The sequence below is a fragment of the Mustela lutreola genome, chromosome 15, assembly GCF_030435805.1.
Source record: "Mustela lutreola isolate mMusLut2 chromosome 15, mMusLut2.pri, whole genome shotgun sequence".
NCBI classification, from domain to species: domain Eukaryota; kingdom Metazoa; phylum Chordata; class Mammalia; order Carnivora; family Mustelidae; genus Mustela; species Mustela lutreola.
In genome coordinates, this window is record NC_081304.1 from 44198886 (window position 1) to 44217145 (window position 18260).

The window sequence follows — 18260 nt, forward strand, 5'->3', positions numbered from 1 at the left end:
CAGATTCAGTGGAGCCCTTCTTTCCTCCCCCACCACCACCCCAGCTGGATGTGTTTCTCCTCTTCCAGGCTCAGGAGTCCTCCCTTTGTTGTCCTCCCTCCTCCCCCAAAGGGCCAGTATCTCCAGATTCAGCATCTAGCCCCCCCCCCCCGCCTGCCTCTTCGTTGCCCCCCCCCCCCCGCCTCTTCGTTGCCGCCACCCCCCCGCCCCGCCCCTGGCCAGCCCAGGATCCTTTCAGCCAGGAGGCCCCCCTTTGTCTGCCTCAACTCCCCGGCCCCAGGGGACTCCCATATATTTATCCCAGTCTATTTCCAACCATGCCGCTCTAGGCTCCAGATGTGCTATCCCCAACTGGGACCTACCCACTGGCTGATTAGCATATTCCCAGGGCCCAGCCCTTGTTGACTGGCTGGGTCAGAGGGGAGAGCTCTCCCTGAGACCCCACAGCTCAGTTTTTGCCACTGACTCCAGACTAAAGAGGAGTTTGAGACCTCGAAGCCACCTAAGCCAGGGGAGCCCCTCCATGCCCCTGTTCATTGCCACAAACCTGGGGACACCCACCACCCTCTGCTCTCTGCCGCACCCCCACACCCCAGAGTAGAAGGCAGCTTCTCTTTGGGAGTGCGCAAGACCCTGGCCTGGGAAGGGGCAGGGTCCCAAGCCAGGAAAGGTGAAGCTCCAGCCTCAGGCTGGTGCCCTGCACCCCCAGTTGCCAAGTTCAGGCCCAATGGGATGCATGGTCTCCATCCTCCTTTCTGAAGCCTGGAGCCTGAGTCTGAAGGGGAAAAGGGGAATCTCTGTAACAGTCTTCACCCGGCCTCTTGGAAGCTTATTGAGGGTTCAGAGCAATTATCAATGACACTCAGGAGGAGGTCATGAAGGCCAGTCCCCTGCCTTCAGGACTAGGATACAGAGCCCAGGTTGGCAAATCTGACAATATTTAGACCTTTACTTTTTTTTTTTTTTTTAAGATTTTATTTATTTATTTGACACAGATTGCAAGTAGGCAGAGAGAGAGGCAGAAGCAGGCTCCCTGCCAGGCAGAGAGCCTGATGTGGGGCTCGATCCCAGGACCCTGGAATCATGACCTGAGTCAAAGGCAGAGGCTTAATCCACAGAGCCACCCAGGTGCCTCAGCCCTTACTTTTTGTTCAATTGTGGTAAAATGTATATACCATAAAATTTATCATTTTAGTGATTTTTAGGTGTACCACCCAGAGGGAGTAAGTACATTCACATTGTTGTGCGACCATCACCACTGTCCATCTCCAGAACTTTCTTTTTTCCCCCGCACCCCCCCACCACCTCCAGAACTTTCTTACCATCCTAACTGACCATACCTATTAAACAGTAACTGCAGAAGCATCTGGCTAGCTCAGTCGGTAGAGCACACAACTCCAGATTTCGGGGTCATGAGTTCAAACCCTGTGTTGGGCATACAGCTTACTTAAAAAACAGAACAAAACAAAACACAACACACAAAAACAACAGTAATTCCCCAGGCAACCACCATTTGACTTTCTGTCAATGATTTTGACTCTCCCATTCCAGTGACTTCATGGAAGTGGAATCCTGCAGTGTTTGTCTTTTTGTGACTTCACCTAGCATGATGCCTTCAAGGTTCATCCACGTGGTAGAACGTGTCAGAATTTCCATGCTTAAGGCTGATATGCATGGGGCACGTTTTGTTGATCCACTCATGCACCAAGGGACATTTTGGTTGTCTTCGTGTTAGACTTTCACCCTTTTAATTGAGAAAAAGAGCCTGGTCTTTGAGGATGGAGATTTCATAGCCTCCTTCTCTCCAGACCCAAGGTTCCCCATCCCCACCCAGTTGCTCACCAGTCTCCAGCTATCACAGGACCCCAGCTGTCGCAGGGCCCCATGAGTGGAGGACACAACTGGCCACTGTTAGCTTCTTTTGGTTAAAACAGTTGCCTCCTGGCTTTCTCTCCCCCAAATCAGGCATCCCTATCTCCTGGACCTTATTTCTCAGATCTCTTCTGCCTTCCCCTTGGTCATGGTTTATATCTATCAAGCGTGAAGAGAGTCAGAAGGTCAGAAGGGGCTCAGAAGATCACCATCTGAGTTCTTTGATATGGGGGGCTCAGTTTCTCTGTTAAATGGGGATAATTATCCCCATTCTACCTTCATCACCAGCTTACTGTGAAGCTCAAAAGACAGAATGTACTAGAGCTGTGATGTACACATTCGTCTTGTTATCAGCTTATTTATGCATTCCTACTTGCTTAGCACCCTCTAAATGTCAGGCACTGTGCTGTGGACACAGAGAATGAATAGGACCAGAGTGCCTGGGTGGCTCCTTCATTAAGCATCTGCCTTTCGCTCAGGTCATGGTCCCAGGGTCCTGGGGTTGAGCCCCTACATAGGGCTGCCTGCTTAGTGGGAGGCCTGCTTCTCCCTCTCCCATTCCCCCTGACCTGTTCTCATCTACGTTTCCCACCTATCACTTAAGGTATATTTGAAGAAATGGCTTTAGGTGAGCATAGATACAGGGAAATACGGTTAGGATGCAATGGCGTGAGTCTTGCTGAGAGATGACAGTGACCTAGGCTGGAATGGCAGGAGAGCAGGTAGCAAGACATATTTGGATTTGGACCCCTTTCTTGGGGTCTGTCTCTCTTTAATAAATAAATAAAATCTTAAAAAAAAAAAAAAAGGGATGAAAAGGACCTCACCATGTAGTAAAAAAGACAAAAGAGAATTTTGATCCATCAGGGTCGATGGGCCTTTAAGGCCAGACAGATCTGGGGATCATTCCACCTTCCATTCATTAGTTGGGAGAACAGAGTAAGTTACTTTACTTTTGGGGCCTCAGTTTCCTCACCCATAAATGGGTCCTTTTGAAACTTGAATATAGAAATTCATGAAGCCTTTGGCACAGGGCTGGCACAGAGTCTGTTCTCATCCAATGATGACAGCCCCTTTCCCAGCTGGCAGGTCCAGGTATGGTGCCCTCTGTCTTCTTGGAGGGACTCTAGGTTTAGCTTTTCAAGCAGCCCCCTGTCCCCCTGGTCAAAGGCCATCACCTGCAAGAGGCCCCCTATGATGGGCCTTAGGCTGGCTCAGGCCACATCTGTTTTCTTAGACTGATGAAGTCAGATCCAGCTTTGATGAACTAACCTCAGAGTATACTGGTGGTCAAGGTTAGGGCCCTCACCTCCTGCCTTAGCCCTGGCTTGAGCAGCCCTGGGCTCTTACCTCTTGGTGGTGTAGCTCCCCACTTGGCATGGTGTGGTCAGGCCCAGAGCACAAAGTGAGTGAGGAGCTGGGAACAAGGGGCCATTGTTGGCCCAGAGTCATTTCTGGTTTCAATTACTCTGCAGAGCAGGAGGAAATTCAGAGTAAGCATGGGTCAGGAGCCTGCTAGGGCAGAAGTCAAGGGCTTCCTTACCCCACATCCCTCTCTCTGGTCCTCAGGGGTTCTGTTGTCCCTGTTTGACCCTGCTTTATTGATCTGGGAGCCTGGGCTCTGGGGCACTGGTCTGGTGGACCCAAAAACGCTTTTAGTTTTTTTCCACTCTGGTTCTTCATGGCTGGTACCAGGAGGTGCTGGGTCCCTTCCTGGGTGGGACGACAGAGCGGCATTCACATGGGTCCTTACCACCTTCTCCCAATGTTCTTCAGGCCATACTGACCACAGCTAGGCCCCCAGTCCTGGGAATGGCCTGATTTTGACTAGGGGAGGAGTGGGGGCAGCTGGGAGAAAGCCTTGGGGCTGGCTTCTGCCTTTCATTCCTCCACCCCAGGCCCTCTGTGCATGACCAGGGGAAGCGTCTGTTTCTAGAGCGTGTGATTCCTACCCCCACTGCCTGCTGTTCCCAGCGCTGGCCCACGTGGGCATCTTCCCTTTGCTGCTGTCCTCACCACCATGCCAACCCAGAGGCATGTGGGGGTTGGGGAGGGTGAGTGCCAGGACTGTTCCTCTTCCTGCCTCAGACACTACTTCCTCCCCAGAGGCCTTGAGACTGGAGCCATGGTCCCCCCCGCCCCCCACCACCACCGCTGGAGTTGCTGTTTGTCCTCCACGAGATAGGTCCAGATGCCTCAGTGACCCTTGGAGAGCCCCCAACATGATGGGGGGCGGGGAGCCAGAGGCAGGATCCCTTGAGAGAGCCGCCCTGCTGCCCAAATGCTTCCCCGCACTTGCACAACCTCCCTCTTCCTGCCCTTGCTCTGCAGCCTGTCTCCCAGGTGTTCCCGATCTGGGGAGGCCGACCCTGCTCCGTGGATTCTGGAGACAAGAAGCATTCAGTAGGAAGCAGCTGGAGGCTCAGGTCTCCCTCGCTCTCTCGCCCCATCTGAGAATGCCTCCTGGAAGGGGAGGCTGGCTGCCCACTCCCTGGCCCCCCGCCCCCAACCACGGCTCAGGAAGGGTGGGTGTCGAGCAGAGATGCAGATCCAGAGAAGACCCTGGGGACTGACTTATTCAGGGCCTGAGAAGACCGAGCTTCTCAACAAACCAAAAGAGGGGTGTGCTCTTCCTGGCTTTGTTGGGGGGGGGGCTCCTAGATTCGGGCGGAAGAGCTGGATTTGATCCCAGCTCCACCACCTAATTAGCAAGGTGGCCCCAGGTGACCTCTTTCCTCCCTCCCGGACCCCTGTGAATAGTAAATGAGATTACAGAGGTGACTGTCCCCAGCCTACTGACACTCTCAGTAACCACTAAGCTCCCCGCAGGTGGAGGCTGCGGCTGTCTCCCTAGAAAGCCAAAAAACCGGTCCCTAGGGTGGTCTCACTTTTGATTGTTTTGAAACCTCGGAGAGAAAGAAAGGGCTTAGAGGAACTGCCAGGGCCATCCCTGAACGAGGGCTGAGGCCAGTATGAATGCTGGGAAGGGCACCTCACGTGGGCTCCGCCGGCCTCCATCACCATGGGTGCCACAGACCCCACCATGGCCCCTTGCCTCAGCCCAGCGTCTGCCGTGGCTTCGGTGGGTGGGGGGGTGAGTGTGGTGGCACTCGGTAAGGCCCTTGCTCCCAGACACAGCCCACTCGGGCCCTTACAGCCGGAGACTAAGCCATGCTGGCTTCAGGGCCAAGGTGACCCAGAAAACGCCAGCTTTTATTGACTCGATAAGCGTTATCCCGTTGTAAGGACTCCGAAGGGAACCCACAGCAGCAAAGCCAAGGCCCCCAGTTTTCCCAAAACAGAGAGACAAGTAGAGATAAGACACGAACTTTAGATCCAGGACTCTGACCCGGAAGTTTCCTTAAAAAGCCCCTAATCTCCCCAGCCTCCACATCTCCCCACCCTGAGGGGCAAGTGGAGTGCGGGGGGGCGGTGCAAATGGCTGTGGTCAGGAGAGACAGCAGTTCTCATGAGAACCGTCCCCTGGAAGGAGGCTTGGGAGCTCCAGGTTCTGCCCACACCACTTGGGGATTGCTGGGAGGGACTGTCAGCCAGGGGCCTCTGCTTTTTTCTGGTTTTATCTGATGGGGGGTGCAGGGAAAGTTTAGCAGAAGGTTGCATTTGGGAGGAAAGAGAACGTCTTCTTTTAAAAAAAAGAAAAAAAAATTGTTGATGACTTTTGTCTGGTCCCAGCCCCTGTTTTGACAGGTGTGGAAACTGAGCCCAGAGGTTGAGAGTGACTGCTGAGTCTCCAGGGACCAGGCAGGGCTCTCACCCAGCTTCCCTGGCTCCCAGGAGTGTTCTCCTATTCACTTGGAGCTCAGAGTTGGGTGGGAAAGGAGTTGGGTAATGACAGAGGAGAAGAAAGGCATGGAGGCTCAGTGGACGCTGACCTCACTTCCAAACCTTCCTGCCTGAGGCTGTTATGTCATCAGCATGAGGCCTGTTGTGGGGGCCCGGTGGTGCTCTGCTTACACACACATACCATCCTTCCACTGTTCTGGGAGACCCTGGCTGTACACCTCTCTCTCCTGTAAGAAGGAGCAGGCAGGAGGCCAGGGGAGTCTGGGTGTTGGTCTGGCCATAACTTTTATGGGGAAAGAATGGAAGGACAGGGTCGCCTGGGTGGCTCAGTGGGTTAAAGCCTCTGCCTTCGGCTCAGGTCATGATCCCAGGGTCCTGGAATCAAGCCCCGCATTGGGCTCTCTGCTCCATGGGGAGCCTGCTTCCCCCTCTCCCTCTGCCTCCCTCTCTGCCTGTTTGTGATCTCTGTCAAATAAATAAAATCTTAAAAAAAAAAAAAAAAGAATGGAAGGACATGTGGTGGGTGTGCTGTGCTGTGCCCACTCTGTCCCTGGGTGGGTTTTGTTTTAGATAAGCAAGATGTTCCCAAAGACTCAAGTGGAATTTCCAGCCGTTTCCATGACCAATACACCGTGAGAATCACTGTAGCTGGCCAAAGATGGGCCAGCAGGCTTGTCCCGCCGTGGACAAGCTCTGTGGTTATTTCGGCTTCTACAGCCTATCTAGAGCCACCAAGCGCCCTCAAGACGCCCGCCCAGGGTAGCCAGGCAGAGTGGAGAATGAGGCTGTGTGAGGAGCCATGTGTGCCTTGTCCTGTGCTGCTGAGCAGCACGGGCCCTGGGACGTGGGAGTACTGTGCCACACCTGGGGCAGGCCTTGAGGCTGGTGGTCCTGAGCTGAAAAGCCCGGACCCCCATGCACAACTGGTCAGTGAGTTGGGCCCAGGCCCCATGGGAGTTTCTGGCCTGGACTGTCTAAAACAATCCTGATGGCTCTTACCTCTTCGCTGAGGTGGGCGTTAGACTGGGACCCGTTCGAGGTCCTCCCCACTGGCATGGGGGATGGGTAACTTCTCAGTGAAAAATGAATGAATGAGTCACAACTGAAAAATCAGTCACAACTGAAAAGACAGCATCTAGGCTCCCGCGCTGCCATTGGCTGTTTGGCGACTTTGGAGCAAAGGGTTTCTGTCCCTGAGCCTAATGCAGACCTTAAACATAGCAGATATGGGGGAAAGGATGGATGGATAAATAGAAAAACATAAACAGGTCTCACTTTCTCATCCCCTGGAGATCTCTGCCCTTCCGGTGCAGTTAGGATAAGTCTGGGTTAAGAGGCGGTGAGAACACGCATTAGGCAGGCAGGCACTATGGAGCCAGGAATCTCCTGCCTACGGGGAGTCTCCCATCCTCCTTTCTCGAAGCTGCCCTTCAGTGTGCGCCTCCCCCATTCCCCCGCCAGTTTGCACAGCCTGCACAAGGGCTTCGATCTCTCTTGGCCACTCGGACCCTGCTGGCCACCTGCTGGTTCTCGGCCTGGACTCCCGTGCCCATCTTTGGGCAGGGACTGCCAGGAGCTTCCTTTCTGCAACCCTCCAGCCTCAGAGCCCACCTTGCCCCCCAGCTCTGCTCTTGTGGGGCCTGCCCCAGCTGCGCTCCTCTGGAGTTGAGAAGGGGCGTTCTTGGCAGACCTCCTGGTCCTCAGCCTCAGCACAGTCCTAGGCTGCTCTCACGCTCCCAGTGCCTGCACCCAGACTCTCTGGGTAGTCTGCTGGGGCTCCCCTCCCCTCCAACCCTCGCTCCCAGGCTGTGCACTGCGGTGCCTATAGCCTTGGTCCAGCTGGCTGCGCAGAAACCCCCTTTCCTGATTTCGGGTCATTTGGCTAGAGGACCAGGAGAGGGAATCAGTGTTCCAGTCTAGGCTGGGGAGAAGACAAAAGGCATTCCAGTGGGAAAATGGAGGTCACTCCAGAAAGTGGCAGCAGCATCCCAAAGTTCTGAGAAAGAACTTTCCGAGAAAGAACTTTCCTCCTCGTGTTCACAGGCTGGAGGATTTGCCTGGAAGCTGTCCCCACCCCCAGCTGTCACCAAGGCAGCACTGGTGGCAGTCCCTGCCTCTCCCGCCCACACATCTCAGGCTGCATATATTCCCCGCTGACCTTTTTTCCTTCAGTGATGCTGCTGCTGATCACTTTAACCTGATTTTGCCTCAGACCCCTGCTGTGGCTGGGTGCCCAGACAGAAGCGGCCTGGGTATATACTCCTCTCTAAGTAGAACCCGGGAACCTGCATCTCCTCAAGGGTGGCCCTTCTCATTCCTCCTGCAGAGAGCCCAGGGGGTTGGGGGTTGGGGTGGCAGGAATGAGGGAGGACAGGACTGTCTACTAGGAATGTTTTTAATTCCAAAGACCGCAACAACGTCTGTGTCTGTTCACGTAGGCCTTCCCGCCCAGGCTCTGTTTATGCAGACGAGGTGGGGGGGGGGGCTTGCATGTCCTTGGAGGTGGGTCCTGCCAGGTGTGGTTGATGGAAGGGACAGACAGAGGCAGGGGGGGATGCACTCCCTTCCTGGGTGGTCAGGACAGCCCGAACCTGGCCTGTCCAGCAAAGATGTGGAAGGATCCACTGTGGGCTGGGAGGGACCAGAATTCAGACCTTTGCTTTTGAGGAACTGACAGGGAACGTTTGTCTTGCCCAACCCCCACCCCAACGCCCCCCGCAGCCTGCTCCTAGACCATTGATTCCAGGAGGGAGTGAGTCAGGCAGAGGGAAGAGAAGGCAAATCTGTGCTGTCCCAGAGAGAGCCCCCAGCCCACAGGGAGGCAGGGAAAGATGAACATCTCAAGGGAAGAGCCTTCCAACTCAGCTACCCATCTGCCGAGGCGCTTATGTCACCATGGAGACAGTTGGCCAGCTTTCACCCAGTCGGAGCTTGCTTTACCCAGACAAGTATTGAGCCTGGGCTTCCTAAGACAGACAAGCACAAGGCTTTGGGAACAGGATATGTACTGCCCTCCTCCCACACACCCAGTGGGGGTGGGGGGCACACCTTGCAATGCATTCCCCCAATACACCCTGTGGCGTATGATCCAGATAGAAGGGGGAGAACCTTAGAAAGCCAGCACAGGGCCATTTTTGAAGTAGGCCAGCTGGTGGTGCCAAGCACACTGACATGGTCAGCAATTATAATGGCCCCTTACCAGCCAGTTACACAACCAGCCGTTGCACGTTAGCCCGAGGAATGCAGAAAAAAGCCAGGGTGGATGGCCTTTTTCCATAGCTCTCAAGGCCCATGCCATTCCCTCCTCTTTCAGGAAGCCTTCTGTGGTTCCTCTGGCTAGAAATTTCCTCTCCTTTCTCTCAACTGTCATAGCACTTTATCTGTGTGTTCTTACGGCTTAAGGCTGGGTTTCTTGAGAGCAAAGATGATGTTTTGTCCATCTGGGTAGGCACATGGCAGGTACGTACTTGCTATGTTCCAAGTGCATGAACGCTTCCTGTTAAGAGGTATTTAAGCCCATGTCTTGCTCTCCTCTTGGGCTGTCAGTTTTATGACAAAGCACAGACTTTGGTTTCGTGTCTGTGATTCCTCAGCAGGGTCAAACACAGAATCGGACCCTCAGTCAGTGGCTCTTGAATGAAATGAATGAATTGGAGAAGTGAAGGTTGTAGGAGTGAGCCAAGCCTTCCCGGGGAAAGGAGTTTTGTGACAGCCAAGGTGGGGAGGCTGCCTGGCCCCTTATGGGACTGGAGGGTGACCATCTTCAGAGGTAGCCCCTGGTGCTGGTGCTGGGAGAGGCAGGTGGGGAACTCCGCCTCGGATTACTGGGCAAAGTGTTATGGGCCAAGTCTGTCTAGCTGCTGTTGGTTTGGGCAACTTCGGCCCAGGTATGAGGAGGCTCTGTGCAGCCTTGGCAGCCCAGGCCTGTCTGCACCGTGTAGAAGCAGGTGTGGAGTGTGGAGCTGGCCCAGCCACCCTGCAGGGACCCCTCCCCACTCAGAACCCAGCAGAGCTCCAGGACCCCACTCCAGGACCCCACCTCCCCCAGCCAGGCAGGGGCAGCGTGGGACCAGAGCCTGCCATACCAGGATCTCACAGTCGTGCTGTGGGCCAGACTTTGTGGCCTGGCCAGGCATGGCCTTGGGCAGGATGTTGCACTTCTCAGTCTCCTTCATTCCCTCTAATGGAAAATGGGGCTCCTGGGACTTCCTTCATAAGGTGGCGTGAGCATTAAGTTGATCTGTGTGGAGGTTGAGCATGGTACCCGCCGCTCCGTGAGTGCTCCTTAAGGGCAGCTCTTACTATGACCCGGTCTTGTCTATCTTTGCAGTGAAGCCGCCCTTCTTTCAACAGAACACAGGGTGTCTGGGGTTAAGCCCCAAGACCTGCATTTTGGTGGGGATCCAGCAGGAGCATTCCAGGTGCCAAGGGCTGCTTCTGGGCCCTCCTGCCCTGGGATCACCCAAGAAATGCGTGGACCCGGCACCTTTTCCTGACTCTAAAGAACCAGCCACACTTGAGCGAAGCCAGACGCATGAGCACCCTCAGCTGTGGAAGAGACCTGTCATTCCCTGGCTGTGGTGGCCTGACTTCAGGCCAGAACTTGACCTCCCCAAGCTCAAGTCCTCCAAACCCAACAACAGAGACTATAAGCCAATCATCACCAAAGTTGTGAGCTTTAAATGAACTGGATATCTGAAAGCTCTCTGCATGGGACCTGGTTCATGGGTGGTCCCGTGGACATGTTGCTTTCCTTCCTTACTCTGAGCCTAGTGGTGCATCATGTGATGCCCTGGGTGCCTCTGGGGTTTGTTTGGCCTGTCTGGGGTTCAGGCCTTTCTCTTTACCCCAGACCCCAGACTCTAACCGGAAGCTTCACATCTCACTCTGGTTAGACTGTTTTCCCAACTTGAGCTTTAAGAGCAAGGTCTTTCTTCTGAGAAGTCTTCTGAGCCACACCCAGCCCAGACCCAGGGGCTGATTGCCCCTTTGCCACTGGATGTCCTCTGTCCCCAGTGGCACAGGCTGCGTTGGGCTTTTCGGGTGAGGTGCACAGGGTCATGATTAAAAGTGTCTGGGTAAGAGGCACCTCTCACTGTGTATTTGTAACCAGTGTCATTCTTGGCTTTTGGCTTATGTCCTTGGAGACAGCCCATAGTGGCCAGTTCCTTCCTGTCCCCAGAAGCCCAGGAGGCTGCCCTACTGGGGATCTGCTTTATTCTTCACGTTCCCAAGAGGAGGTTTGTGAGTGCCTGTCCCTGCAGACCCCTTCTGGCTTCCTCCCAGGCCTCCCTTACACAGTCCTGGCCCCCAGGGAGCAGCCTGGTGGTGAAGGGGTTAACCGGGGATCTCGAAGGGGAAGGGACTAGGTTGTGTTTAGTTGCTTGTCAAACTTTATTTAGGACTTAGGCTGAGGGTCAGTGAGCCCGAAGCCCCAGCCCGCCAAGAGTTAAAAACCCGGAGGTTGGGTTTTTAGGAGGGTTAGCCTCCAGCGTCTTCTTTTGAGTCACTTCCTTCAGTGGGGGCGGGTCCCCTGCGCCTTCTCGGGCGGTCCGTGGCGCACGCACTGGGGCGTCCCCGCAGAGCGGTCACCAGCAGGCGGGAGGAGCGGGCCGCCCTCAGTGCGCTCCTCTGGGAGGCAGTCTCCAGGGAGGGGAGGAGAAAGCGGAGCCTCACACCATGCGCTTCCCTGCCCGGCTCGAGTAACCACAGTAAGGGCCGGCTGCGGGGGTGAGCACTTCCCGCTCCGTCGGTCTTCGCGGCGCCCGCCGAGCGCCTCGGCGGCCGGGCTGCCCGCAGCCTCTCCCGCGACCCGGTCCCCGGAGCCGGCGCCGCGGGCCAGGGGGCAGTCCGGGCGAGCCTCTGCTGCCGCCGGCATGACCGACATCCTGCCTCAGCCAGACTGCAGCCTGAAGGCGGTGTGCGAGCCTCTGGAGCGCTGTTGCCTGGATCGGCTGGAGGAGCCGGGGAGCAAGCGGCCCCCCAACACAGGCGCCCGGCTTTGGGGCCGGGTTCGCAGCAAACTGCTCCGCCAAAAGGTGCTAGCGGTGGCGGTTGGTGGGGGGGACCCGAGGGCAGGACGGCTGGGGACTGCCGGGGTGCTCTGTTTCCCCCACCCTCCCTTGGAGATCCGTTCCAGCTCCTGCCTGATCATGGAGTCCTAGGATAGAGACGGGGCTATGTGTGGGTCTTCTCCAAGTGGCCTTAATTTAATGATTAATGCTGTTGCCACTTCCACCCCTGACCCCTGCTGGTTTCTCTGCATCTGTCCCCAGCTCAGAAAAAGGGGTCGTCTTCTGTGGGAGAGGACTGCCATATTCTGAGTCTATACAGGCTGGAATGTGAGTGGTTAAGCAAGGGTCTCCTGGGTCTCCCCCACCCAGCCCGGACCAGGCCCCCCTTCCTGAACCCAATGGACATAGCTGGCTGCCCCTTTACAGGGGGGATACTGGCAGAAGCAGCTCAGCACCACTGGCCGTGGAAGACTTCTTTGTGCGGGGTCTTGGGCCTCCTGCTCCCCCAGGGTTGGGGGGAGGTCATGTGACGGTGGGGGTGCTGCCGAGGTGGGGGGCTGCAACCTCTGAGGGGCTGCCCAGTCGGGGACCACCCAGATGACTGCTGGCCCCATGCCAGTGAGGCACCAGAGTGCCAGGGGTTTCCTGACCCAGCAGGCAGCTCTGCTAGAGCGGAGCCAGGGCAGACCGCCCGGCCCGCCTGCAGCCCCAGACCTTGGTGAGGATGAAAATTGGAGATAGAAGCGGACTGTCCTGCATCTGGGCAGCCTGCCTTGGGTCTGGCTTCGGGCCCTGGCATCGGGTGTCCGCGGAAGAACCAGACCCGGCTCCTAGAACACAGTAAACCCTTAGATAACTGCAGCCTGAACTGGCTGCCCGAGCAAGATGTCGCAGGGGGTCCGTCCCTCAGGGGAGGCTGTGGCTACTCCGTGGGGCTGATGGAGATTTGCATTTGCAAGCCATCCTGCGGCTCCGAGGAGGCAGCCCTCTGGCTAAGTGCTCCGTGCCAACTAGCACCTGCCAGGAGGAAGTGAGCTTGGGCCCGTTGACTCCTTGTCTCATTTCACCCCCTACCCATGGGGCATACTTGACCTCCCAGAGGTGACATCAGTCCTGGAAAGTGCCAGCAGGGCAGCAACTTGAGCTGTCCTGCTCTGGCCCCTGGGTCACCTTCGGCATCCCCAGGGACCAGGCTCGCCGGGCCCTGCTGGCCTCAGCTGCTACCGGAGCCCCTCTGTGCTGAGGCAGCTGTCTGTGCCCGGCGGCACGGGGCCGGCCCTTCCCTGCACCTCCTCCCCGCCCAGTCCCTGGTGAGGCCAGCAGACACCAGCCCTGGGCTCGTTGTCTATTCCCAAACCTCAAGGCCAGTGAGAAATGGACCCCGCAGTCTCCCGGCCCTCTGCCAGCCAAGCAAAGCCTTTCTAATTTACCTGATCCTTTGGGGAGAGGCCTGGCAAGGAGCGGGGGCAGTCTTTAAACCTCCAGATCCCAGACTTTCTGTTCTTTCCCTGTGCATGTATGACCAGCACCTCCAAAAATTCGCTTCAGAGCCGCGCCTCTGGTGGTCTCTCGCTTCTAGTCTGATGGTGCCCATGGGCAAGGATGGCGGGGGCTGGCCAGGCGCTGGCCTGCGGAGCCGCCCGCCATCCATGCAGCCACAGGGGTGCTCTGGCAGTGGGGTGCTCTGGCAGCTCTTGCTGTGTGACAGAGTATGTCCGCCTCACAGATACAAGGGTCTCTATGCTGGCGCGATTATGCGTCCCGCTGTGGCCGCCTCACTGTGCTCAGGCTAGCAGGCAAGCAGACGGACTCGTGGGGCTGGGCCCGCTGCCCGCTTCCCTTCTTTCCTCAGCTGCATTAACCTATTTTTTGTCAGTGCCGAGGGCTCTCTGCCAGTCAGGGGGCTGGGACCAGGCAGGAGCTTAGGTGGTGTGGGGGAAGGGTGCTGGGGACCGCCCAGCCTGGCAGGAAGGGTCTCCCGTGAATGGATGTCAGGACACCTGTGGGCCTCCCACTCCCGTCACCCTAAAGGGGTGTCTGTGACTCATCGGGGGACCCCATGCTGGGGCAGAAGAAGCTGTTCAGATGGAAGAGTCCTCATATTAACCTGGGGGGGTGGGGTCCCTGGCCCCAGGAGTCTGCAGTTGCGGGTCTCAGGGAGCTGTGTTTGGGTTGGTTCTTGTCCCCAAGGAGATTCTGGGGCTGACGCCTCATTCCGGCCTCTGACTTGGCAGTTGGTCTGCTGTGCAAGCATTGAGCAGAGGAGACACGTGGCACTGGGGTTTGCGGGTTCTGCCAGCGCTCTCGGCACTACACATTTCTCCTTTCCTTTTCCTTCGTTTTGTATGTTTCAACTTTCTGCTTCAGATCACACTGACGGAGACTAGGCTCGGTGCCTTCTCTTCATGCCTTCCCACCTGCTTCTAGATCCTGAGGTGGCACCTGAGAGGTTGAAGGAGGAGTCCCATCCCCCACTCCCTGAAGTATCCAAGGTTATAATGGGGTCACTTGTGGGAGCCACAGAGAGGCTGGCAGGAACCCCCACCCACCCACAACGTAAGGCAGAGGCCAAGCCAGAAGCATTTGGGGTGGGGGTGCCTGGAGGTGGGAACTCAGGCTGGATTGGCAGGGTCCAGAGGAGTGGGTGGGAGAGTGGAGGACAGTTGTTGATGACCTTGTCTCTGCTTGAGGGTTTGCCATGTGGGGCTGAGAATTCCCCGCCTCAGAAGAACTTCTGTCCAGATGCTAGAGGCCGGCAAGATGAATGGAAGTGTTTGTTGCTGAACCACAGAGTTCAAGGATACCTGCTGCTCTGTGACAGGGTCTGCTTTCCTCTGTCTCTGGGGAGAGTCAGAGGTGTTACCTGAGGAAGGACAGGATGGGGTGCCCCCTTTGGGCCACTTGTCTGGGGAACCTTAGGGCTTAGGAGGGTCCCTTTCTTTGCTGTCTCAGTTGCGACCACAGGACAGCTCCTAGCCCCTCCCAGAGCCTGCCACTGAACTTGACCGTTCTTTGTAACAGGTAGCACCGGGTACGCAAACTGTGTACCCAGGTTCACACAGCCATTCGCTGGCTGTTCGAGGCATTGAGGGTCCGAGGGCTCTAGGCTATCAGATGTAGATTTGTCTTGGGCTCATTAACTTTATTTCATAATCGAGCTCCAGGCATCAAGAAAGATCTTGAAACCTTACACGGTAGACCTGTGTCCTGCCCTGGCTGTTCCCAATCTGCCCTGCCCCTTTCCCCCTGCCCCACCCTTGTCAGGCTAATCTGCTGAGGGGAAGGGACCCCTGTCCCTATCTTAACCATCCATATGCCCACTCGTGTCCCTATAGCCATCCCTCAGCTCTAGGAAAGGGACGTTAGCCCCTCTCCCTTGGGCTGGAGACCCCTGCAGTCCTTCCATTTTCCCTGGACATCTGGGAGAGCCAGGACTATGACCAGGCTGGCTGGAGAGTTGGGGTGGGGCGGGGAGCAGAGCAACCTCCCAGCATTTCCCCAGCCTCGAAGCTTCTCGAAGCTTCTCACAGCACTTGCTCACTCCCTAGAGGGAGAGGACCTTACTCCTGGTGCCACATGGGTGGTCTCCTGACCACTAGTGCCCCTACTTCTCTACTAAGCTGACTCCCAGGAGGCCTGTTCAGTTCCACACAGCAGGAATCCACAACTCTGAGAGTCTGCTAGAGGTCATGGAGCCCCATGCAGACATGGAGCCACCCACATGCACAATTTGAATGCTGTTGTAGATAGGGTCACAGAGCTCAGCTTAGGGACCCCTGCTCTAAGTGCACCTGGCAGGGTACTATTTCTTTGCACCTGGGGAGGTTGGAAAGGGCATTGACCCTCTCTGGCATCTCTGTGGTCCACAGGTGGCTTGGCCAGGCAGCCACGCTGGGCTTGGTGCCCCAGCTTTTAGATGGCCCTGGACCAGGGGGAGCTAAGCCTGCCAACCAAGGTGGTTTCCAAAAGGCCAAAGCTGCGAGAGCCCAGTGTTACAGGAGTTTCCAGAAGCAGTGAGGCCCCAGGAGGGCAGACGTTTTGGAAAGAGCCCAGAAACTTCTGCAGGTGCTAGTTTGGGGGAGTTGCCAGACATTGACAAGGGAGCACACGTCTGGAAAGGCCCAGCTCTCTGCTGAGTGGCCTTGCCAGCTGCCCAAACTGTCAGGAGCCAGTCACCAGGTACTATTTCAGCTTCTTTTTCCCAAGCAGATAGTGTTGGGGACAGGAAGGATATGTGTGCTCTGCCAGTTCCCTAGCTCTTAGAGGAACACACATTCCCCCACGTCTGGAATTTGCATGCCCATTCCCCAGGAGGAACCAGAGCCAGTGCAGAATCCCAGCGAGCCTTAGATCGAGGCCTCATTGTCCTTTGTCCCTGGGGTGAGCCTAGAGAGATGAGAGGCCACCGTGAGAGCTGCCCTTGGGATTCTCCTGCAGAGAGGCCAGGAGGGCACCATAACGCCGTGGTGATGCCTCAGCCAGGAGCTAGAACCATCTCTGTCTGGGACAGGGATCCCTGCCAACGCTGATGCCTCAGATGGGCCCAGCCAGAGCCGTGACAGCCATAGCTCCACACCCCATCACGTGCCTGAAGCCTTCTTCATGTTCAGGCCTCCTCCGTGGGTCACCCCACCCCTTGGGCTTATGCGGCACAGGGTGCTGGAGACTCGGCTGAGCTCGTAGCACTCAAGAGGCCTCTTTTTCCAACCCCAGCTCTGCTGTCTTTACTGGCTCTGTGATCTTGGGCAGATCTCTTCCCCTTTCTAGTTCTCTGGCATCAGGATCATGAAGGAGCTGAACAGGATGATCTCCTAGATCCAGTTCATATGATGATGTTGGCCATGGCTCAAGATTCCTGTTCCTAAGCTTAAACTCTCAACACACTGGGGAAGTCTGGGTGGGAGAGGTCACAGGGTGGTGCCTGGGCCCAGGCCAGCCATTCCCTGGGCATGGGAGAGGAGAGGTGAGCGGGAACGTGGGGCTTCTTGACCCCCGTCCCGAAGGAGCCTTGGTGGGAAGGCATTGTTCTCTCCATCCCCCACATCCCGTTTCATTCATTTGGTCCCTGAATATTGATGGGCACCTTCCCTGAATATACTGGGCACCCCAGAGGCAGAAGGCAGAGAGCCCTTAATCTCATGGAACTTTCTGTCCGCAGGAGTCAGGCAACCAAAAAGATCATTTCAGGCTAGACAAGTGCTGGGAAGAACATAAACTTGGGTAATGGGCTAGAGAGTAATGGGGAGGGAGAGGACTTGCTGGAAGAGGTAATTTTGAACTAAGACTTAAATGGTAAGAAGGATTCTGGGAGTGCCTGGGTGGCCCCAGTCGGTTGTACGTCCACCTCTTGGTTTCGGCTTGGCTCGTGATCTCAAGGTGGTCAGATCGAGCCCTGTGTTGGGCTCCTTGCTCAGCACACGGTCTGCTTCAAAATATCTCTCTCTCCCCCAACCCCTTCTCCCTCCTTCTGCCCCTCTGCACCCTTGCTGCACCTTCTCTCCTCTCAAATAAATACATTAGTTAATTTTAAAAAAAAGATTCTGGAAAGATCCAAGACAGTACATTCCAGGCAGAGGAACTGGCAAGGTGAAAACCCTGCGGCTGGTGGGGTGGGCGCGGCATCTTCAGAAGCAGACAGAGGCCACGGGACAGTGGAGAAGGGCACCCTATATGGAGCAGGCGGGGGCCAGCTGGGGCGAGACGTTCAGCTTCTAATGGAAGTGCGGCGGGCAGGATGCCACGGGGAAGCTTGACCTGGGTTTTAGTGATGCTGCCAGTTTTACTGAGGCTGCTGGGTTTGGAGCCCTGGCTGAGGACCAGACTCATTCTCAGCCCATGCCGTGAGGCGCTGTTACCATCTACTCCATTTCACATGTGGAAACTGAGGCTCAGAGAGTGACCCAGAGTGACAGCCTGCAGCCTGCCCTGCCAGGATGGAGGGTCAGAGCCCCGTGGGGGCCTGGGGCTGTTCCTCAGCTTCCTGGTTGTCTTGGTGCTCCTGGAGCCCATTGGGGTTGGGGTGGGGTGCCCCGCATGGGGAGCCTTCCTGCCCAGACTACCCAGCCGAGCACGCTGTTAGAGAAATGAGCGCTTACTTCTCATGCTGTCTAGTGAGTGCGGGGCGAGGGCTGGAGCCCACCGGGAGGTCCCCCCCCAGAGTGGGCATGGGTAGTGGCCTTGCCAGCGCCGCTCATTCTCAAGAATAGGCTCTGTGCCCAGACTGCGTTCCTGGCCTGGGCAGGGAGGATGAGGTCAGCTTCAGAGGAGGACTTGCACAATGCTCATCGAAGTACTCTCAAGGCCAAAGGGAGGTGGTGGAGCCCACCGTGCTCCCCAGGCCGGCCTCCCACTCCCGACTTTGGAGGCAAGGCTGCTCTGGGCTTCCTCTGGGCTGCTTTGGGCTGAGCCAGAGTGACCCTCCCTTCTTTGCCCTTGTGCCCCCAACATGGCCCTGAGCTGAGGCTTGGCAGCTTCCTGGCCGTTTGTGTGAGGCCTGGTTCTGGGGCGAAGTTGTCCAGGCTGCCTGGAACAGAGAAGGCAGTGGGGTGCCAGCCAGTCCCAAGGAAGACA

The 18260-nt window shown here is 56.5% G+C and overlaps 1 protein-coding gene across 6 annotated transcripts in view; it reads left to right on the top strand.

The window, feature by feature from the left end:
* The window catches only part of ABR (ABR activator of RhoGEF and GTPase), a 177660-nt gene that overhangs the window by 143079 nt on the left and 16321 nt on the right, over window positions 1-18260 (top strand). Inside the window, exon 1 of one of the 6 annotated variants that reach the window (XM_059148297.1) lies at window positions 11350-11714. The exons of the other annotated variants lie outside the window; for them this stretch is intronic. Within the exon in view, the coding sequence (XP_059004280.1) occupies window positions 11553-11714 (162 nt within the window). The 5' untranslated portion in view covers window positions 11350-11552. Of the gene's footprint in view, window positions 1-11349; window positions 11715-18260 lie in introns of those variants that run through there. 6 annotated transcript variants of the gene reach the window in all.